General features: G+C 40.3%; 1 protein-coding gene across 1 annotated transcript in view; it reads left to right on the top strand.

Annotated features, from left to right (window-relative positions):
- The first annotated feature begins 637 nt into the window (after positions 1 to 637).
- Positions 638 to 23,286, top strand: part of adrb3a (adrenoceptor beta 3a) — a 35,083-nt gene continuing 12,434 nt past the window's right edge. The window contains exon 1 of the mRNA XM_060931354.1: positions 638 to 2,549. Within this exon, the coding sequence (XP_060787337.1) occupies positions 1,243 to 2,549 (1,307 nt within the window). The 5' untranslated portion in view covers positions 638 to 1,242. The remainder of the gene's footprint in view (positions 2,550 to 23,286) is intronic.

Genomic DNA, 23,286 nt, shown 5'->3' on the forward strand with positions numbered 1-23,286 from the left:
CTCACATTCACACCTACGGTCAATTTAGAGTCACCAGTTAACCTAACCTGCATGTCTTTGGACTGTGGGGGAAACCGGAGCACCCGGAGGAAACCCATGCGGACACAGGGAGAACATGCAAACTCCGCACAGAAAGGCCCTCACCGGCCCCGGGGCTCGAACCCAGGACCTTCTTGCTGTGAGGCGACAGCGCTAACCACTACACCACCGTGCCACCCCAAGCAGACATTATGGAACTGAAATGATCTTTAAGCAGAAACGGTTGAAAGTGTGAAAGAAGCTTTTTTTTTTCATTACTCCAGGGAGGCACTTTGTGCATTTTTTTTTAAATAAAGTTGAGGTAAATGAGGTCTGTACATCAACAAGAGTAGAATAAATAATCTGTGACACACCAGCCATGTTTAACTGGCCATGTATGCATTGAGCAGTGGAAGAAACAAACACAGACACAGTTCACAGCTGTCTTCATCACCCCAAACATACCCCTCCCCAAGCGAAATACTGCACGCTAAATGTTACAGCCACTGACAGAGAGAGAGAGAGAGAGAGAGAGAGAGAGAGAGCAAGAGAAAGACAGAGAGAGGTGGGAGAAATGACGAGTGGGAGGGAATAACAGAGAGAAAGCGAGCAAGAGTGCAGTGCCACAGTTCACGCGTGTATTCAGAGCAGGAGTGTCAATGCTCTTTGAGCTTTGGCAGTCGAAGCACCTTCACTTCACTGCACTCAAGGCAATAACCGAACATTTAAAATCCCAACCAAATGGACTACACCTACAGGATCAGTGCTTATCCGTCTTTCTTCTGGATAAATGATCTTTTTTCTGTGAAAAAGTGAAGACACTTTTTCATGACTCTCCACACTACTGTCTCACAAGGACTAATTTCAACCAACAAAGTGTTTCTTCAACAGGTTCTTTTCTTCAAGACATCTACAAGATCTACAAAATATCCACTGCATGAGCTTTTTTTTTATTCTTTCACCTCCACAGGAGCAGATGTATACTTCAGGATGAATGATGGTGAAGTAAAAAGGAATCATATGTTGTGTTCTTGGAGACCCTTTGGTAGCTTAAGAATGTACGATCGCTCAAGCATATATGTTTCAGATCAAGATCTGGTCTAAAGGATCTCAGTTCAACCATATGTGTTCTAGCGTACATACGGTATTTGGGGTGCTGTTTTACTCATCACTGGGGCTTGTTCATTTTGTAAATTCAAAACTGAGAGTTCGCTTTTAGTCTGTATGTTCCCTTTAACTACAAGTATGAACGGCACCAATTCTTCCACCACTGACAGAGAGCCAGATTATATATTACTGATTCCCGTGGTGCTCATCATTATCATCATCATCGTGGGCAACCTGCTGGTCATCATTGCAATAGCACGGACAGCCACACTTCAGACTGTAACCAACATCTTCATCATGTCATTGGCATGTGCAGATCTGATCATGGGGGTTATGGTGGTGCCACTTGGTGCCACCATTGTCGTAACAGGTGACTGGCTACTCAATGACACATGGTGCACTTTATGGACGACGGTAGACATCCTGTGTGTGACTGCCAGCATTGAGACACTTTGTGCCATCTCAGTGGACCGATACATTGCGATCACAAGACCCCTACACCACAAAGGGCTGCTTAGCAAATGGCGGGTTCGACTGATTGTATGCGTAGTGTGGGTTGTGTCTGCTCTCACATCATCCCCAATCATTATGACCGAAGGTTGGAAAGCTACAGATGATAAAGCTACTGAATGCTATTTAGATGAAAAATGCTGTGATTTCATAGCCAACGAAGGTTTTACAATTGCATCATCAGTTATTTCATTCTACATTCCTCTAATCATCATGATCTTTGTCTACACCAATGTGTTTGTCATTGCTACAAGGCAGGTGCAGCTAATAGGGAAGAACCAACAGCGTTTCAAGAATGAAAATGTAGCCATCAATGGCAACAACAATCTGCCATCAACCACCAGCATTGGCAGTGCTTCGTCAGGTAAACGGAAATCCCACCGACGAAGGCCATCCAGATTAAGTGTTGTGAAAGAGCACAAGGCATTGAAGACTCTGGGAATCATCATGGGATGCTTTACTCTCTGTTGGTTGCCCTTCTTTCTAGCCAACATCATCGAGACCTGTATTCGTGGCCAGATACCACCACATGTCTTACGATTATTAAACTGGCTTGGCTACATCAATTCAGGCCTCAACCCCATAATCTACTGCAGAAGCAAAGAATTTCGTACAGCCTTCAAGAGCCTTCTAGGATGTCCCTGGCTGCAAATGCCAAGCATGGACTACCTTTTTAAGGAGATTAGGACTCGATGTCCATGTTTTCTCGGCTTGACACAAGCAGGCATGAACGGAGCTTTTCAGAAATCTGTTAGCTCACGAGGGACAAGGCCAGATCCTGTTCCACAAGACGATGGGGATGAAAGTCTAGGAAGCAGTCAGAGCAGTTACAAGAGTGAACAGCCATCTCCGGGAGCTGCACGCTCCAACGGCAGCATGCACTTCAGCGATTTCTCTGAAACGGAAACCGAATTGTAAGTGAAACCTTTTTTTGCTTGTTTTGTTTCACAGTGCTTCATTCAACGTCATGATAATCATAATACATTATATTTTGCCAACTTCTAATAATGAGTTTACAGCTGTCTTAGCTGTACTAGCATAAATTTATACAACATATTCATTCCAATATATGAATTTGGGCAGTGATTTAATTTTTATTGTGCTCGGTTCCATGCAAATATTTACATGAGCACTCTGCATGGTGTATGTTAAACATGTCCAAATACACATCATCACCTGAATATGTGAATGTGTTTAAGAGGTATCGCTTCATGAAGAGCACTGTCATCATGCAGACCGGTTTATGCAACTTCTGTTATGGCTCATGGTTGAAACCGAAAAGGTTTGAGAAAGTTTGCATAAGAAAAATAACTCCAGGGCTCATAAGCGCTCATGTTTGAGGTCTATAAGTGGTCAAGTGTTGTTGGACACACGTGGTTTACCGGAAGCCACTTACTTCCCTCTGTGTTCTTTTTTTTTTATTTTTTTTATTCCTTCTATAAAAGCCACTACACACAATGAATCACCAATGCAAAATAGTTCTTATGGCTCACCGTTTAGTCATTTATCAAGGACTATTACACAATAAGGAGGAACACTTGGCTCCGTGTAAACATCATCCCCTGACATTATGTGCTGCTTGAAATATGTAAGTTTTATATTAATTGATCAGATTTAATCATGATTAATATAACACTGACCTTTCATGCGTCGTGAAATATAAAACACCGTATTCTCTGATCAGGGCTACAAGCTGAAAAAAATATATAAATTCAAGAATTAAGATGTTGTGAAGATACAGCTTCGTGCAAGATATTTTTTCCCTCCGTGTTTTCAGGTGAAGCAATTCATTTGCAAAATAAAACAAGATTCCGATGAGACAACAGTCTAAAAAAATCAGGCAAACTTAAACTGAAAAACAGAAAGAAAAAAATACCCCAAAGAACCAAATCAAGCCATCACCCTTTTGTCCTTTGTCCTTAAACTGTCTGAAATACTTGGACCTGAATATGAATATTACTTACTTTTCAAAAGAGGATTCGAGGATAACTGTAGACAGGATACCAGAAGAGAACTATACAAAGTTATAAAGGTAGGAATACAAGTAGTTAGAGAATATTTATATGACAAACCTTTAAACGTGTTATTGAACGGTGATTTTTCACCATTATCGTAAACATTTTTGTTACACTTGTTAATGAAAGAACATGTTCAAAAACTATTTTTATAGTGCTGTGCAAAAGTCTTTTTTTTTTTTTTTTTTTGCTATCCCAGCTACAGTTCCTCTGGAGACTTTGAGTGTCACACTTGTCTTATTTTGCAACAAAACCCAACAACCTTTGTTATGATTTTTTATTTTTTTTTGGTCTGAAATGTGCTCTATTATGTAATATGCTGCTTTTGTTCCTGACGTTCAAAAATGTTCTCAAATGTTGAATTTTGTGTAGATCTGGAAATCTGAAATGTTTCACACACACACACACACACACACACACACACACACATTAGTGCTTAAGACTTTTGCACGGTATACTGTATATACACAGGATACTGTATATCCGAAGGGTGTGAAAACTTCTGCACTTAGTTGTACAGCTATATCTGGCAGTGATCTGAGGATGGTAGTTCTGTATGCTTTCCTACAGCTCTTTCTTATTCGTCAATGTGTCCAACATTTACACTAATTGTTTTGATACTCAGCGTGTGCTGTTCAGACATCATAATTGCTTTTTCTGCTTGAAAGCAAATTACTAATAAGTTTTTAATGATTTATTCATTAGCTGAGTGGAGAAGCCATGGCCCAGAGTCAGTGTTCATTTTAAAAGCACCTGAGCACATCAGCGTTAATGCTAATGCTTTTTATATTAAAACGACATGTACAGTGTCGCAGAGTTTTATAACTGAGATGCGGACATTTGTTTAATGAGTGATTAAAGTGAAAACGTACAGTTCTGGAAACGGCAGAGGAGAAGGCTTTAATGTTAAAGAGGGGTAGGCGGGCAAACCCTAGGGACCACTGCTTAGCTGAAATGAAGCGGAAAAAATGTCCACACACGTGCACACACACACACACACACACACACACACTGGAGGGAGGGGGTTTGATTTTAATCGACAGAAAGTAAGAAAATAAACAGCATTTTTATTCGTTACTAAATGAGCAGCTGTATCTATAACATCTATATCTACTTTTAGACACAATTTTACACTCTTTCAACATAAAGACTTTTAAGAACCCTTGACCCCCCACCCCACCCGCACCAGAACCCAAGAGTAAACAAAGCTCAATTTGTTTATTAGGCTAAATAAATATATTCAAGTGCTGCTTAATTCTTGATTCAGGTCAGAAAGTGTTTATGTATTTATTTATTTATTTATTTACAATAACAGCAACATTTCAAACTATCAACATGATCTGAGCCTAAATGTTGTTATTTCAGCAACTTTTGAATAACGTAGAATTACTACGCAGGTTTCCATTGCAGTTTTGCGCAAAACAGAAATGACACTTAAAAAATTTTCAACAGAACAGAATTGCAAACGGTTCGTGTTTCCACTGAGGGATGTGATGCGATTAAAGCTGTTTTTTTTCCTTTTGCGAAATATCCTCTCTTTTTTTTTTTTTTTTTTACAAAGCACTCTTTTTCATAAAGTCAGCGTTTCCATTTGCTCTTCATGTCATGTGACCTTACATGCGAAAAATGTGCTTCCATTTCATTTTTTGCGAAATGTCGCTGCCTGAAAAACCAGTTCAGATTTGTTTTTTTGTTTTGTTTTAATTCAATAAATTTCCGTTTCTCATTTGTTTTAGTTCGCAAATTTTAAATTGCACCTTAAGCAGGTTAATGGAAACACAGATGTTGATGCAGTGAATCTTTCCATAACGAGATATTTATTTATGGATGGAATTTACATAAGGAGTCTCCAGTGTCAGCAATCTCCGGACAGAAGATTGTGTTTTCCGGTTTCTTGGTATCATGATGAGGAAAGGAGAGAGAGAGAGAGAGAGAGAGAGAGAGAGGAACAAAACATAGACTGGTCAGGGAAAGAATTTACAACTAACTTGTTTTGTGGCTGTTCCACAACATTAAATGTAACCATAAATGGATAAATAATAAATAATGTAACGTGTTGATCATAAAACTCATAATGCTTAGCTGTACAAGGAATAAAACACTTGTCACAGAACGTGTGGTTGCATGAAAATAATCCTCTTCTGGTAGGTAACAGTAACTCCATCACTCCATCTCATTGTTGGTCATTTTCCGATAACAGCATTGTATTTTATTCCTTATTAAACATAAAGTATCCTTAAGTGGTGTATTTCATTGTTTTACAATGATTGCACATAGTTTTAAGATTGGGATGACAATCTGGAAGAACTGTTGGACCTCGGCCGCTGACGTCACTAAGACTCAAAGAGAAATAAGCTTGAAACCAATCAACTATTTTTTTTTTTCCATATGAGTGATTCCACGCTTATGGGTACTGAAATGGGGACATGAACTTATTTTTAAAAATTCACCTAAAACCATTTCTTTTTTTACCATCAGGTCACAAAACATGTAATCTTTAATGAATGATATGTTAAAAGATAACTTTAATTTTCTGAGATGTAATAAAAACATATTTATATGCCAAAGTCAGAACGTAACAGAAGTGTTGTGGACATATATATTCTCAATTTTAACAATGTAGAATTACTTTTTGAAACATAGGAAGGTGATGTTTTAGCAAATATAATTAATAAACATGTGTAGTAGAATAAACATACACATTCTTTCAAGAAGATTAACATGGTATATAGCTAGATTGTAATTAATTTGTAACAGACGCGAGATGGACAATCGTAACAGAAGTAATGTAACAGACATCATTTTGGAACTCATAGGCTTGACTTTGGCATATAAATATGTTTTTATTACATCTCAGAAAATTAAAGTTATCTTTTAACATACACTGTAAAAAAAATTTGTTGTTTTAACTTAAAAAAGTTAGTGCAAGGGCTGCCTTAAAATTTTGAGTTCACTGGAATTCACATAGTAAGTTAAATTGTTGTGAACTTACTATATTAATTTCAGTGAACTCAAAATTTTAAGGCAGCCCTTAAGGCAACCCTTGCACTAACTTTTTTAAGTTAAAACAACAAATCATTTTTTACAGTGTATCATTCATTAAAGATTACATGTTTTGTGACCTGATGGTAAAAAAAGAAATGGTTTTAGGTGAATAAGTTCATGTCCCCATTTCAGTACCCATAAGCGTGGAATCACTCATATACAGAATCATTTCTCTGTAATTTTACAGATTGCATAATCACTTCGTGCAATGTGTGTGTATATGTAGAATTTGATCCTATTCCATCCAATTCCAACATGTCAAATACAAGCAGAGATTCCTGACTGGAATTATGTTACTTCTCCCAGTTTTGTATTTTTCCAGCAAAGTAAAAAGGACAAAAGTCACGTTATTGGTCAGTAGCAGCACAGCTCCCAGACGCACATACCCCATCAGATGTTCGTGTGCTGAGTGAAATCAAATCAGTTCTGTGAACCGCGAGAGCCCCTCCGTATCAACCGTGTTAAAAGCCTGTTTGCTGAACGCTGACCCACCATCCGTTGTGTTAACACGTCAAGCCTTGTGGATGCTGCTCATAGCTCTGTGCTGTTCTCAATCAGTCGATGCCAGAGCACGCTGAACGCGTTTCACTGAGCAGAGATGCTCTGAAAGCCGTGTTGGCTGAGTGTTCGGTTCAGCCGGTTCAAGATGGTGTTGATTATTGACACTCATTTTTGCATGAGGCTTGATGTGCTGGAAACGCAAAAATAGCAATTGTGTTGGTCAAGACCACTGTGTGCGTCATTGGTAATAGCTTCGCCAGCGTGTTGATTACCAATAAATAGAAGGGCACTTTCGAGAGCCCGTTTATGCACTCCCAGATGGAGGAGTGATTATTTGAACGTGGCCTCAAGAACAAAAACCATTCAGTCGTGAAATGACTGCATTTGAATGGAAATGGAGGTCAAGCCTGGACCTGACCATGTTTCTTACTGACTGCTGCGTTAAATGTTCAGCATGCTACTATACCCAGATAGTACTGTATATATTAAGTGTGTTTAGTAGCACAAGTGTATTTAGTGGCAGGAGCTTGGAAGCACTCCCAACAACTGATAAAGTTTATCGCTGTACCGCAACACTTCCTCTTCTCTAGAGAGGCTGTTTACCACCTAAAGAGAGCATGGCCTCGGCAAACAAAATGCTAACGGAGCTACGCTTATTGGTTAAGCAGTGAAAGAAGTAGCACACACTGATGAAGCAAAACTGATTCAGAAACACAAGGATTCTACTTTTTACACAACCTGGAATAATGAAACTATTATTATTATTATTTATTTTATTGTTGATTCTATATTAGTGTGCATTTGCATAGATTTATATAAAATACAGTGTATTGTCATATTTATTTGTTGAGAATTTAATGAATTATTATTTATTATTATTATTATTATTATTATTGAGTTATATGTAGTATATACATATGAGTGATTCCACGCTTATGGGTACTGAAATGGGGACATGAACTTATTCACCTAAAACCATTTCTTTTTTTACCATCAGGTCACAAAACATGTAATCTTTAATGAATGATATGTTAAAAGATAACTTTAATTTTCTGAGATGTAATAAAAACATATTTATATGCCAAAGTCAAGCCTATGAGTTCCAAAATGATGTCGGTTACATTACTTCTGTTACGATTGTCCATCTCGCGTCTGTTACAAATTAATTACAATCTAGCTATATACCATGTTAATCTTATTGAAAGAATGTGTATGTTTATTCTACTACACATGTTTATTAATTATATTTGCTAAAACATCACCTTCCTATGTTTCAAAAAGTAATTCTACATTGTTAAAATTGAGAATCTATATGTCCACAACACTTCTGTTACGTTCTGACTTTGGCATATAAATATGTTTTTATTACATCTCAGAAAATTAAAGTTATCTTTTAACATATCATTCATTAAAGATTACATGTTTTGTGACCTGATGGTAAAAAAAGAAATGGTTTTAGGTGAATTTTTAAAAATAAGTTCATGTCCCCATTTCAGTACCCATAAGCGTGGAATCACTCATATTTATTTATTTATTTATCTGTTTGTTCATTGAAATTTATTTTCACTGAATGCATAAAATGCATTTTGATATTAAATATCAAATATTTAATTACAACCTGAGGCTTTAGCATTACTACCTGGATTTGTTTTTTTCCTTTTAACTTTCTTATGCATTCTTGTAAATGATTTTTTTTTTAATTCTCCATATTGATGTTTTGTCTACTCAAATTACTCCTCAGCTGATGACTGTCCAAGAACTTGACCCGCCTGTAGAAACTGCATGTCAGACAGACAGACAGACTGGAACGAGCACAATTATCTTCGTCGCGATCACAGTAACTTCGAAATGATCTAATTCAGAGCCATAAAGTGGAATCTTTTTATGAAGTTTCTGTCACATCAAGCAAGCAGAAAAGTACACGGTATCGAAATGTCATCGGGACAAATGCAGCTTTATCGAAATGAACTGCAGTCTTCGTGGCACGTTGGACATTAGCTGTTTTTGAAAACATCACAGCCAAATAAATCTTTATCTTTAGCTCCTGGTGTCAGTCTGTCTACACTTTGCATGTTAGAGACAGAAGTTAGATTTGTGTGTGATATGAAAAGCACACAAGTGAACACACAAGTCATTGATATTAAGAGGTCATGGTAGAGAAGTAAAGCAGTTTGTGTAACACGAATGTTTTGCATGTTTTTTGTTTAGCTATTGGTCATATTTCATGATGACAGCGTGAAGTGTAAACCCAACACGTTCTATCTGATTGTGTTAGTGATTTCGTACAATGTTCCAAGTCGAAAGGGGGAAAGCCTTGAAAGAGGAAACAATCAGTCACGATTCTGTAACGCTATCTGTACCGCGTGCAATAAAGCACATGCTGTGCATTAACAAGCACATGCCATCTTCTGATTACTGGACTGGGCAGTTAAAAGACAGAAGGAAGGACAGAAGGAGATGGAATAAGCAATGAGGTCATGCTGTAGTTCAGGATATTAACACAGTATGGAGAAGTGCTTCAAATCAGCAGTCTGGGATGACACCAGATCTTTCTTAGGTGAACATTTTGTAATGTGATTTTTCATCATTCATTCAAAAAATACAAAGGACAAAGCTGTACGGTTAGCTTCAAAGAAACCTGGTGCGTCTTACAGATGTTTAAAAAGTAGAATTCGCTGGAGAGGTGTAATGGTCAGTCCCTGTAGCCCAGGTGGTGTTTGTTTCAACCTGCCATGCTTGCAATCATACTAACACATTACTTCATCTAGCACATGGCCCATTAGTTTCCAATTAGTGTTCATCAAACAAATCAGATGATGCAGAAGGAAACGCACCTAGAAAATTCCTCATGTGATCCATTTCAGCTTTACATCCAGGGCTTATCTTAGAATGCATAAGTACGGGATAAAACACTTGGCGGTTTGATATTTGAACCAATAAACCAATAAAAAATAGCTATCAACAGGTAAGTAGAGAGATATATTAAAAGTGGAAAATTACATTAATAAAATACAAAATGACTAGATTCTTGTCCAAGACTTTCAAATAAAAACTTTTTGACTAGAAATTCGGCCCTGCGATAACCTGGCGACTTGTCCAGGGTGTACCCCGCCTCTCACCCACAGTCTGCTGGGATAGGCTCCAGCTTGCCTGCGACCCTGTAGAACAGGATAAGCGGCTACAGATAATGGATGGATGGATGGATGGATGGATGGACGAGAAATTTGAACTGAGATTTACTCCTAGCACCTTTGACATTTTGATGGTCAACCATTCCATAATAAAATACTAGAATAAAAGAATGATGTTTTACCATGAGAATTTATTCTAGGGATCTGGAAGGATGTAGCACTACATCTTGTGGGAATGTTGTGGAGATTACATGTTAATCTGAACGGTATCGTCAAATAGCTTGGTGCAGTTTCATTGTAGATGTCTCATCTCATTATCTCTAGCCGCTTTATCCTGTTCTACAGGGTCGCAGGCAAGCTGGAGCCTATCCCAGCTGACTACGGGCGAAAGGCGGGGTACACCCTGGACAAGTCGCCAGGTCATCACAGGGCTGACACATAGACACAGACAACCATTCACACTCACATTCACACCTACGGTCAATTTAGAGTCACCAGTTAACCTAACCTGCATGAACCCGGACCTTCTTGCTGTGAGGCGACAGCGCTAACCACTACACCACCGTGCCGCCATTGTAGATGTTATACACCATATTTAATTTTAGCTGTTTAACACGTAATTCCACTGGCAACATACCAACCACCTCAAACTCTTGAGCACCAATATTTTTTTGGCCAATTCATTCAAAAAGAACCGAATAATTTTGTTTTGGGTACATTGTAACCTAGCCTTATATCTCTTGGTTAGGGTTAGGTTATAGCGGTGTGCCATTATAGGAAAGTGATCAATGACAGGGTGGGGTGACGCAGCCTTACACGAAGTGCAGTTACTGTTACCAATAAAATAAAGTATATTACTGTACCTTTAGGGGTACAACAGCTTGTCACTGGGGCAGTACCTTTGAAGTTACTTATTTGTACCCTTTATATACTGTTTGGGAACATATCTGTACCTTGAGGTCCAATAGTAAGCCCTACATTAGTGTAGACTGTACCTTGGGGGACAGGAATGGACTCTTAGTGTACCCCTATTTCTGACAGTGCATCATGAAGTGTTTTATATCTTTTCTACCACAGCAATTGTTTATGTTGTGGAATGTCCATGTCAGTTAGTTCCTGTTACCACTTTTCAACAGCTTCAATAGTCATTCGCTCATCATCACCTCTTTACAGTGCAATTTGTTGTTACTAAGAAACAAGGAATATCCTCCATTTCCTGTGTCTGAAGCCTTCATCTCATCTCATTATCTCTAGCCGCTTTATCCTTCTACAGGGTCGCAGGCAAGCTGGAGCCTATCCCAGCTGACTACGGGCGAAAGGCGGGGTACACCCTGGGCAAGTCGCCAGGTCATCACAGGGCTGACACATAGACACAGACAACCATTCACACTCACATTCACACCTACGGTCAATTTAGAGTCACCAGTTAACCTAACCTGCATGTCTTTGGACTGTGGGGGAAACCGGAGCACCCGGAGGAAACCCACGCGGACACGGGGAGAACATGCAAACTCCGCACAGAAAGGCCCTCGCCGGCCACGGGGCTCGAACCCAGAACCTTCTTGCTGTGAGGCGACAGCGCTAACCACTACACCACCGTGCCGTCTGTCTGAAGCCTTGACAAAAAAAAAAAAGTGTCACTTCTGACTTTTACAAAACTCTGACACTGGAGACTCCGTCCAAAAACTTGGTGCACCCAAGACTAAAGTCCCTGTATAAAGTGTTACCATAGAAACAACAGGTTGCTCTTACAGAAAATCAATCAACCTTCTGACCAATCAGCTTTGAGCACGCTTCCTCATCCTAATCTTACATTTTGTAACTTTCCATATGATCTGGCAAACAAATTTGGGACAGTGTTGAATAAATATTTCAAGCCTTGTTTATTTGTCCAAGGGCCTCTTTAGCCATTACCTGAGCGCTCATTTGCATTCGCAAAATAAACTCAGCAGTCTGGTTTCAACCTGTGAGAGTGCTTATGAGTTGTGACTTTCAAGAAAAAAAATGCAATGATTGAGCCAATCAACAGCATGCTGCTGTGCTTGGAAGGACCTCCAGAGAGACTTCAGTTTGGACGATAAACACACATGCTGACTTCAGCATTGGACTCTCATCACAGTAGATGGATTGGAAGAGAGAGGACACATTATAAAAGCATTAGTGCCCATTAAAAACAAAAATATAGAAGGATGTCTTTTGGAAATCGTACGGGTGTCTGCAAGAGCAGTTACTCCATGTAATAATAGGAGGCAGGGGAGGTCTCGAGGCTGAGGTAAAGAACGAGGTGTGCCTTGGCGTAGGATAGATTGAGATTAGGGTGGCTTTGAAAGCGACTGGTAAATGCTCAGTTGGCTGGTTTTGGGACTGACGCCTCACTCGTGCCAAGTGACTGAGGGAGCGTTAAAGCAGCAGCAAAGCAATTCTCAGGCTAATCTTAGTGGAGAAGGAAATGATGTGGACATGATTCTCTTTTCAAACAGCAAGCAAGTCATTGCTTTCCTAGCCTGCATTGGAGAATGTTTGGTAACATGATGAAAGAAAATGCTTACAGAACTCTGGGTGGAGGTGTGGGTGAATATGTTTTATGCTCTGGGTGAATGAGCATCTGTTTTGCTCGATAGAGGTCTGCACCCTCCAGGGAAAGCAGAGAGCCTGATTGTCAACCACAGGTTTATTTTCTGAGACAGAGATCTAGGTATGCATCCAGCGCCCATATCAACACACGGGGAGCTTGCCGCTCCGGTCACGTAGACATGGATGAGAGTGGAGAATTGGCAGTTTTAAGTGTTTACCAAAGAAGTCGTCTTTAACACATAGGGGCATTCCAAGAAATTTCCCAATTTCCAATTTTAACCATTTCTCCCTTCATGCTAAGAATAGGGCGTGTTTATTTTCACAACTTCTTGGTGGAAGGTATGCATACATCACGGTAATTCATTTTTCATTGAAACAAAATGCAAAGGAGAAATATAGCAGCTTGAAATGACATTGATGTGTGAAATTTCTCTCACTAAAGATTATGGTTATGGCTTGATAACTACCAAAAAAATAGCAAGAGATGAACAAAAGAAGACAACATGGCAGCTGAAAAGAAATTGGAGCATTTTCCAGCTGCTGGCATTTAAGAATATTTTAATCTCCTAGGTTTTTTTTCAACATTTGTTGATCGCATTGCTATCATATTTTATTTGAAATGAAAATAGAATTAGCGGCATGGTGGTTTAGTGTTTAGCACTGTTGCCACACAACAAGAAGGTTCTGGGTTTGAGCCCAGTGGCTGACAGGGGGCCTTTCTGTTTGCATGTTCTCCCCATGTCCGTGTGGGTTTCCTCCGGGTGCTCTGGTTTCCCCCACAGTCCAAAGACATGCAGGTTAGGCTAATTGGTGGCTCTAAATTGACCGTAGGTGTGAATGTGAGTGTGAATGGTTGTTTGTCTCTGTGTCAGCCCTGTGATGATCTGGCAACTTGTCCGGGGTGTACCCCACCTCTTGCCCATAGTCAGCTGGGATAGGCTCCAGCTTGCCCGTAACCCTGCACAGTATAAGCGATTACAGATAATGGATGGATGAAAATAGAATACGCTTCTAGATCTTAACTAGACAAATGAGCAGAGTTAACTCATGCTGAAATTAGCTTTTTTTCATATTTGGATTCATGAATATTTGACTTGTTACTGTGGGTGGTAAAAAAATAGAAGCAATTTAAAAAGAGGCTATTTTTTAAATAATATTATGAACATTAATCTCCATTAATAATAAATACATTTATTTATTTATTTATTTATTTATTTATTTATTTATTAAACATGTTCTTATTTTTCCCATTTTAATTTTGAAACAAAAATAAGTCCAACATACCCAGATCAAGGAAGTCCAATTGGCATCAATACCAGAATAAGCTCAAGTGTTAAAGTAGCCTATGCTACTGTATCTCATTAAAGGTGTACCCTCATTCCTTATGTGGAACTTGGGGACTTGACAAGACCTTAAAAGACAGAGGGAGTCAGTAGGGAAATGTTTTTGCATGGGCTATAGTTGGCACAAAGAATATAACCAAATTCCAACCATAAATCCTTTCATAAAGGTTCATGGAGTACATCCACCTGCTGGCCTTCACTGTGTTAACTACCTAAAACATTTTGCAGACTTTCACCCAAAGGCACGATTAGACAATTAGGCACAATCCCGCAACCGCCACACACAAACCAGACAGTTCTATGGAAGGCTGATTCAGCTGAGATCCTGACATCAACGATGGAACATGATGCCAAAGTCACACTGTAGCTAAGAGTGTAAAAGGGAAACAAAACTGAAGCAATTAATCTTGTTATGGACAAGGACATATAGCAACACTCCGATCATGGTCGACCGCCAATAAAATAATAATACTCAGTTTACATTCATATGATTCAAATCAGGGTTTCATTGCCAGCAAACAAACCTGCCAAAGAATTAGTTCTCCTGGTTTACTCCTCCTCCCGGCAAAACAGGTCCAGTGTGTATGCATTCAGAATTCTTGCACAGGACTCGCACATAAAGCTGTTTCCAGATCTAAAGGAGATGTAACTGATCTCCAAGTCAAGGACAGAAAAACCACCTTCCTACATGCCGTAATCAGTCTATTATCACACAGCAGATAATAGACCATAAGCAACCTGTGGAGCTCAGGACATTCTCACTTCAACCATATTCTCTATGTTGCTCATTAATGTCTCATCTTCATTTTTATTCTTGCATGTCTTTCTTCAACCGCGAGTTGACCTAGTGGTTAGCATATCTGCCTCTCGACTGGGAGATCGCAAGTTCTACTCATGGTCGGGTCATACCAAAGACAATCATAAAAATGGTACCGTATGGCAAGGCATGCTGCAATACAGATGCGAGTGGGGAAGTCAAACTCTCACGGTTACCAGAGGACTAGCCCCCCAATGTAACCCTAGCTGTATAGGCGAGAGGCCGAGGGCTATTGAAACGGAGATCGGTGCTGCACCCATACACCTTAAAGAGTTGGTTAGTACTGGGACAGGAGACTGCCTGGGAAGACCAGATTCTGGCATGAGAGGGACTTTGACTTTGTCTTTCTTCAGCCCCTTACAAGTTTAATTTTTACCTATCCATTTAACTAACTTTGCACCACATTACAAAATCAGTAAATCCCTCTCACATAATCTCATATTATCAGAACAAGCACTTTCTACTGGGAACTTAGGTTCCCGGACATCATCCCATCCACCACATTCAGACTTGATGTGGTCCTAATATCTGAATCCAAGTGGTCTTGATTGAGTTGACTGTGCCCTGGGAAGACTGGTTGGAGGAGGCTCAGGAGAGAAAGGGAGCCAAATATGCTGAGCTGGTGGCTGACTGTTAGAGACCAGGGTGGAAGGCCTGCTGTGAGCCTGTTGAGGTGGGCTGTAGAGGGTTTGCAGGCCAGTCCCTATATTGGGTCCTGGATCTCCTGGGAATCTGTGGCCTGCAAAGAAGAAGGGCCATCAAAAACATCTTGGAAGCAGCAGAGAAGTCTTCCCGATGGCTCTGGCTGAAGAGGGGTAATACATGACAGGGTATGCTACCTGGACACAAGTCGGGGCCTGATCACCCCTGGCTGGGTCGCCTGAGTGAGGGTGTCTGATGTCAAGACCTGAAACACCTGATGACCTCAGGAAACCTCACCGACGATGTATCCAGGTTGCACCACAGGTGTATCGTAGAACTTCCTTTACTGCAAAACATTTCTCCAACTCCAAATGATAGAGGAAAGCTGTAAACTTTCTCCTGCTCAATGCAATTAGGTTCAACTATCGGGGAATTTTCTGTATTTCTACATATAACTTGAAAAATAACTTTCAAGAATAACTTGAAAAATGGGATTTGACTTTTCATATCCTGCCATATTTAACAAACAGTTTAGAGTAGTCATGGACATGGAGGTTACAAAAAAAAAAAATCCAAAGGTAACTGGAGTTGTATGTTTCTATCAGTTCGGAAATCAGATTGATATGATTTGCTGTATATATAAACACACTAATTTGGTTTGTAATTCTCGTCAAGAATTCTCGTTGACCTGATTCAAATAGATTTCAGAGGAGCAGAAAAACAAGGAAAAAAGACTGTAAGGACTGGAAAGAGTTACAGAATGAGTTCTCGGGCCAGGCATTTCCCAAATGGAAGTAATTCTGCACTGCTGATGCTCCACCTACAATGCAAGGGTATGCTGCAGAATCCTTGAATGGTGAAAGTTCAATTTAATTCAATTCTGTCTGTGTACTCATGAGAGGACTAAAAAAACTAGAACCAAGAAAGGACTAAGACTAACAATGTACATGATCCGTGAGCTCAGAACTTTGTGATTCTAGACTCAGAAAGGCAATATGTGAGAGATAGTAAGAATATCTGGTTAATGCACTGTGATGAACAATGCAAGATGGTCCAGGAGTCAGAAGTCCGCCATGTGGTTTCAGTTGGAGGCCAAGTATAAAGAAGCAATCTGTACACTTGGGGTTGTACTGGTACAAACAGATCAGTGGAAATATTTTCCCAAATTCTGCTGGCAATTTGTTGACAGCTTCCACTGCCACTACTACTTCTGTCTTATGTCTCAAAAGACAGACTAGTACAAAAGCTCCTTCAGAAAGACCTGCTTGGCACCAAAATCATATTAGTCGCATTCTTCCCCAAACGGATGATTTCATTTATAAATCACACGGAGTCCACTTTACTTTGACATGTGCCGAACCTGTAACTGGCCCTGTTTGATCCTTTCCTGAATTTCGAGCAATGGCATATGTAACATGTCACTTAGTTGCTGACAAAGCTTGGTCAAACACGCCAATGTTGTGGTTGGATTGGGCGGAGCAACTGATCTCACGGGTCTGGATTCCAAAGCAAATTCATAGTGGCTATTTCGAGACGGGGTTGCGCAAATTAAATTGACAGCAAATAAATCTCCAGATGTGTTTTTGCTGAAATTTGACCTGAAGAACACTGCATTAATATCTTGGCTTCTGGTTGGGTGCCGTAACAGTGGCTGGTGAGAAGGTAGTCTTAAAGGGGATACATTGTGCAAACTGTGTGAAACACTCAAGGCTAGCTAACTATAGTCAACTTTTTAACAGAAACATCTGAACAGAAGTGTTTCTTGGGCAAAAATGACATCCAAACATGCTACACGTCAGAGATTAGCTGCTATTGAATTTCACAGGGTGATGTGCACAGAAAAAAAGATAAAGGTGTGGGCAAAAAATTCACATAAATCTTGAAATTTACATAATGCACTGTCATATATCCATTAATTTTATATTCCACGCGTTGCTTGATAAGGAATTTAGCCATTTCCGAGTTATAGTATAGGTTTGGACCTTTTAGTATAAATTAACTTCAGTTTAAAGGCTAATTGGCATGAAAAGGTACCAGGTGTGAGGTCTAGCACAAACTTTTCATCACACAGTAAACCTTTTGGAATTAATCACGAAGTGAAGCATCTGGGGAGCGTAGGTGGCCAAGTGGTTAGAGTGCTTGACCGCTAAGCGAACGGTCCCTGGTTCGAGCCTCGGCTCGACGGGGATCTGGGGCTCGCTCCCTGTCCACCCAGCAGTGAATGGGGACCTGGTGGAAACACTGGGGAAGTTAAAGGCGGCGAGGAAAGGAACTGGCCACCCTACCTCACTATGCCGAAGGCCCAGGACAAGTGCGCTCTCTAACAGGCACTCCCCCAATGTACGAATCGTATATGGGACTCCCCTTTGCTTTGAAGCATCTGGGATTGATCATACATTAAATCATTTGGGGATTAGGTAATTGCATGGCAAAATGTGTGGGGTTACTCAATCACATAGTAAAATATTTGAGATGAATTACATTATTAAAAAAAAATTAATGAATCACTTGATAAAGCATGTTGGGATTCATCTCAAAGCATTTAGAATGAATCACACACAGACATTTGGGCACATTGAAAAGCATTTTGAGATTAATCTCAAAGCATTTTGGATGAATCACACTGTAAATTTTTTTGGGATTAATCAACCATGTAGTACAAAGAATTGAGATTAATCATATAGTAAAACACTCGGGATTAATCACATTATAAAGTATGTTGGGATTAATATCAAAGCATTTGGGATTAATCACACTGTAAAACGTTTGGGATTAATCAACCATGTAATACAAAAACGAGAGATTATTATAGAGTAAAACATTTGTGATTAATCACACTGTACAGAATTTGGAATGAATCACCTTGTAAAGCATTTTGAGAGTAATCTAAAAGCATGTAGAATGAATGACTGTAAAACATTTGGGATTAATCACGTTATAAAGCATTTGGGGATTAATCACACTGTAAAACATTCTGGGATTAATCCGACTGTAAAAACATTTGGGATTAATCACATTATAAAGCATTCGGGGATTAAAACATTGTAAATAATTATGGGATTAATTGCACTGTAAAACATTTGGGATTAATCAATCATGTAGTACGTACAAAAATTATAGATGAGTCATATAGTAAGACCTTTGGGATTAATCACATTCTACAGTGTTTTGGGACTAATCTCAAAGCATTTGGATTAATCACAGTGTAAGGAATTTGGGATGAATCAACCAGACTGTACAAAAATGTGAGATTAATGATACTGTAAAACTTTTGGGATTAGTCACATTGTAAAGCATTTTGCTCAAGTTTTAGCTGCTTCCGAGATAAAAGATCAGCATTTTATGAGGGCGGCACGGTGGTGTAGTGGTTAGCGCTGTCGCCTCACAGCAAGAAGGTCCGGGTTCGAGCCCCGTGGCCGGCGAGGGCCTTTCTGTGTGGAGTTTGCATGTTCTCCCCGTGTCCGCGTGGGTTTCCTCCGGGTGCTCCGGTTTCCCCCACAGTCCAAAGACATGCAGGTTAGGTTAACTGGTGGCTCTAAATTGACCGTAGGTGTGAATGTGAGTGTGAATGGTTGTCTGTGTCTATGTGTCAGCCCTGTGATGACCTGGCGACTTGTCCAGGGTGTACCCCGCCTTTCGCCCGTAGTCAGCTGGGATAGGCTCCAGCTTGCCTGCGACCCTGTAGAACGGGATAAAGCGGCTAGAGATAATGAGATGAGATGTCACTACAAAAGGTTTTGGTCTCTATACTCTTAAAAACAAATGGTTCTCAAGTGTTCTTTGGTTAATGGTCATAACTTCCTAAGAGGTTCTACTTGAAACTATTTGTGAAAGTGAACAACTCTGTCAGAACTTTTAAAGGTTTCCCAAGAGGGACAGACCACAAACCTATTTACTAAGAGTGGAGCCTGTAATGAGCAATAGCAAACCTCTCTTTACCCAATTAAGTATATATTATATGCATGATACAGACGAGGGACAGACTAGCCCCGTTTATATTTCTCTGTCCAATATTTCTCTTTTATCTGTTCAAACTGGAAAGTCCCGCAGATCCTACACAATGTTGTTTTCCACCACTCCTTGTGGCCCCTCCCAAAATCTTCAGAACAGCAGAAATATTGCTGCACCCTCCAACTCTGAGGACTGCATACAAAAATATATAAATATAATAAAAATACAGAAATGGAGTGCTGTTTAAAATAGGTTTGAGGTGTCAGACTTTTTTCTCATGACCCTTTGGAGAATGAAATTGACAACAGAAATGAGTTCATATAGCATGTTATGCAATTCCCAGTTGCATCTGTGGCCCATTGCACTTCCTCATCACTTTCTCTGCTCAGAGCAAAGCCTGGCATCATGCGTCAGATTTCCTTTCAACACGTGGACAATTTTCTCATGAGAACAAAGTCCTCTAGAATGTAACAAATCTAAATGCAGTCAGTTTTTTTTTTTTGGGAAATCCAGCATTCAGTTACTTTCAAAATTAGATAGGATCACTAAAAACCATACTCCATCCATCACTACCTTGGGTATAAATAACATCTTACAGGAAAATGACATGCCCACCAGTGTACATGTAAAACTATTTAATGTACCATAAATCATCAATGCCCATTGTTGGCCCACATTAACACACTGTCAAGCTCATTTCCCTCGTCGCTGTTCTTTGTGACAGGTATTGTACTGGAAATATATGGTGGTCAACCATCGTAGACTCAATAAATCACACTGAGTCCAATATGGACGCTCAAATGTGGAACTGACCTCAAAGAAAAGTTTTAATATTTTCACTCCTGTTGCTTTAGATGCAGTCATGGTGTGGATTTTTTTTAAGGATGTTTTTGGTCTATGTTTCAATTTGGCTGTAAAAATAGCAGGTCCAGTAAGACTCTTGGGACATGCAGTCACCCATGGTGGAGTTAATATATAGCCCCTAAAAAAGCAAACAGAGAGGGTGTGTGCTGTTGACTGAGGCAAAGGGTGAAAGGTTGCATGAGATATTGAGTATTGTGGTGTGAGGGGTGAGTTTACATGTCACGTCTCATGGGCGGTAAATTAAAAAAAATCAACAACAAAGTGTTAGCGAAGTTTATATGCAAGTAATGGGTGGCACGGTGGTGCAGGGATTAGCATTGTTGCCTCACTGTAAGCATGTTCTGGGTTCGAATCTGCCAGTCAACCGAGTCCTTTCTGTGTAGAGTCTGCATGTTCTCCGTCTGGGTGCTCTGGTTTCCTCCCACAGTCGAAAGACATGTAGATTGGGTCAACTGGCTGTGCTAAATTGCCCATAGGTGTGAATGGCTCTTGGTCTCTCTGTGTTAGCCTGGCAACCTGTCCAAGGTGAACCCCGCCTCTCACCCAGTGTCAACTGGGATTGGCTCCAACTCACCCTTGACCCTCAATTGATAAGCGGCATAGAAATGAATGAATGTACAAGTAATCATATCCTACAACTGCCAGAGAGCCACAGTTGGGGCCTTAACCCTTGATTAGATTATTATTGTTTTTATACAAGGTGGCTGCTGAATGTAACCCAAGGTTTTTTGGAGCATCGCTTGGGCACGTCCTCCAAGATTGGTTCTATGTGTCTGTGTGAGCAGTGCTCTCAGCATCATTACAGTACATTAATGGCATTTAGCAGACACTGTGATCCAGAGCAACATACAACATACCCAGAGTAGCAGTTGGGGGTTAGGTGCCTTGCTCAAGGGCACTTCAGCCATTTCTGTAGGTCCAGGGAATTGAACCAGCAACCTTTTGGTCCCAATGCTGCTTCTTTAACCATTAGGCTATGGCTTTCCCATCAAGATACAACTAGTAAGGAAATTAGTTTCATACAATTTTACGTATTAGGATGTACTATAGGGGCGGCACGGTGGTGTAGTGGTTAGCGCTGTCGCCTCACAGCAAGAAGGTCCAGGTTCGAGTCCCGTGGCTGACGAGGGCCTTTCTGTGTGGAGTTTGCATGTTCTTCCCGTGTCCGTGTGGGTTTCCTCCGGGTGCTCCGGTTTCCCCCACAGTCCAAAGACATGCAGGTTAGGTTAACTGGTGACCCTAAATTGACCATAGGTGTGAACGTGAGTGTGAATGGTTGTCTGTGTCTATGTGTCAGCCCTGTGATGACCTGGCGACTTGTCCAGGGTGTACCCCGCCTTTCGCCCGTAGTCAGCTGGGATAGGCTCCAGCTTGCCTGCGACCCTGTAGGACAGGATAAAGCGGCTAGAGATGATGAGGATGTACTATAGGGGCGGCACGGTGGTGTAGTGGTTAGCACTGTCGCCTCACAGCAAGAAGGTCCTGGGTTCGAGCCCCGGGGCCGGCGAGGGCCTTTCTGTGTGGAGTTTGCATGTTCTCCCCGTGTCCGCGTGGGTTTCCTCCGGGTGCTCCGGTTTCCCCCACAGTCCAAAGACATGCAGGTTAGGTTAACTGGTGACTCTAAATTGAGTGTAGGTGTGAATGTGAGTGTGAATGGTTGTCTGTGTCTATGTGTCAGCCCTGTGATGACCTGGCGACTTGTCCAGGGTGTACCCCGCCTTTCGCCCGTAGTCAGCTAGGATAGGCTCCCGCTTGCCCGCGACCCTGTAGAAGGATAAAGCGGCTAGAGATGATGAGATGAGATGTAGTATACAGCAAGTTCCTATTTTCACCAGGTCTTTTCCTGCATGCCGTTCTTTGGATTCTATCCACATTTTAAAGATATGCAGCTCTGGTTCGCCAGGTCAAAATCTGACTGCTGTACTGCCTGCATTATGCAAATCACCTCATAACACTTGTTCCTACTCTATGTCCATCATTTTAAATAGTTTTATGCAAAATGATGAAAATCTTGAATTCAATTTCCTTTAAGATGACCGCTTCAGCCCTCATGGACCAAATCCATTATGTTGGATGTTGGAGACCTTTCACCTGTCAGATTTACACTCGTATGAATCTGGTTAAAATGCGTCTCACACCTCCTGATATGGGTCGAGTCTGTTTTAAATGCGATGTGTAACTCATTCTTATCTGGATATCGCCCTGACACTCAAGTCACATGCAATGAATGACCATGTTTAAATAGGATTAAAATATCTGCAAGGGACTAAAAGGAAGTGACGTGAATGTCTTGCTCATTCTGACATCTTACACAGTCTGAAAATGAAGTGATTTTCACATCACAACAGGACAGTTGTACTATAATCTTCCATTTTCCTCAGTTCATAAACCTAAATCTTAAGAAATTTAAAAAAAAAAGCTTGAGAGGAGTCAAATCTAGTGGAAAATCCACGGTAAAATGATTCGATCGGGTTTATTTTTTGTTTGGTAGAGTTCTAATTAACTGTAAGAAGGGAATGAAACACGAACCATTAATAATTGGTTTATGCATGAGCCGCTGAGCAAGATTAAATATCCAGAGATTAAACGAGAGGTTAAACATCTGCCCCTGCTCTTTTGAATCTTCATACTCGCAACATAATACAAGCCAAGTAAATACACATGAATGCAAAACTGATTACTGATTATTCGTAAAGCCAACTGGAAGTAAACACATTTACAATTCCATAGTTAAGTTTAAAAAAAAATTAATACCAGAAATATACACT

Source organism: Neoarius graeffei, chromosome 10, assembly GCF_027579695.1.
Source record: "Neoarius graeffei isolate fNeoGra1 chromosome 10, fNeoGra1.pri, whole genome shotgun sequence".
Lineage (NCBI taxonomy): Eukaryota > Metazoa > Chordata > Actinopteri > Siluriformes > Ariidae > Neoarius > Neoarius graeffei.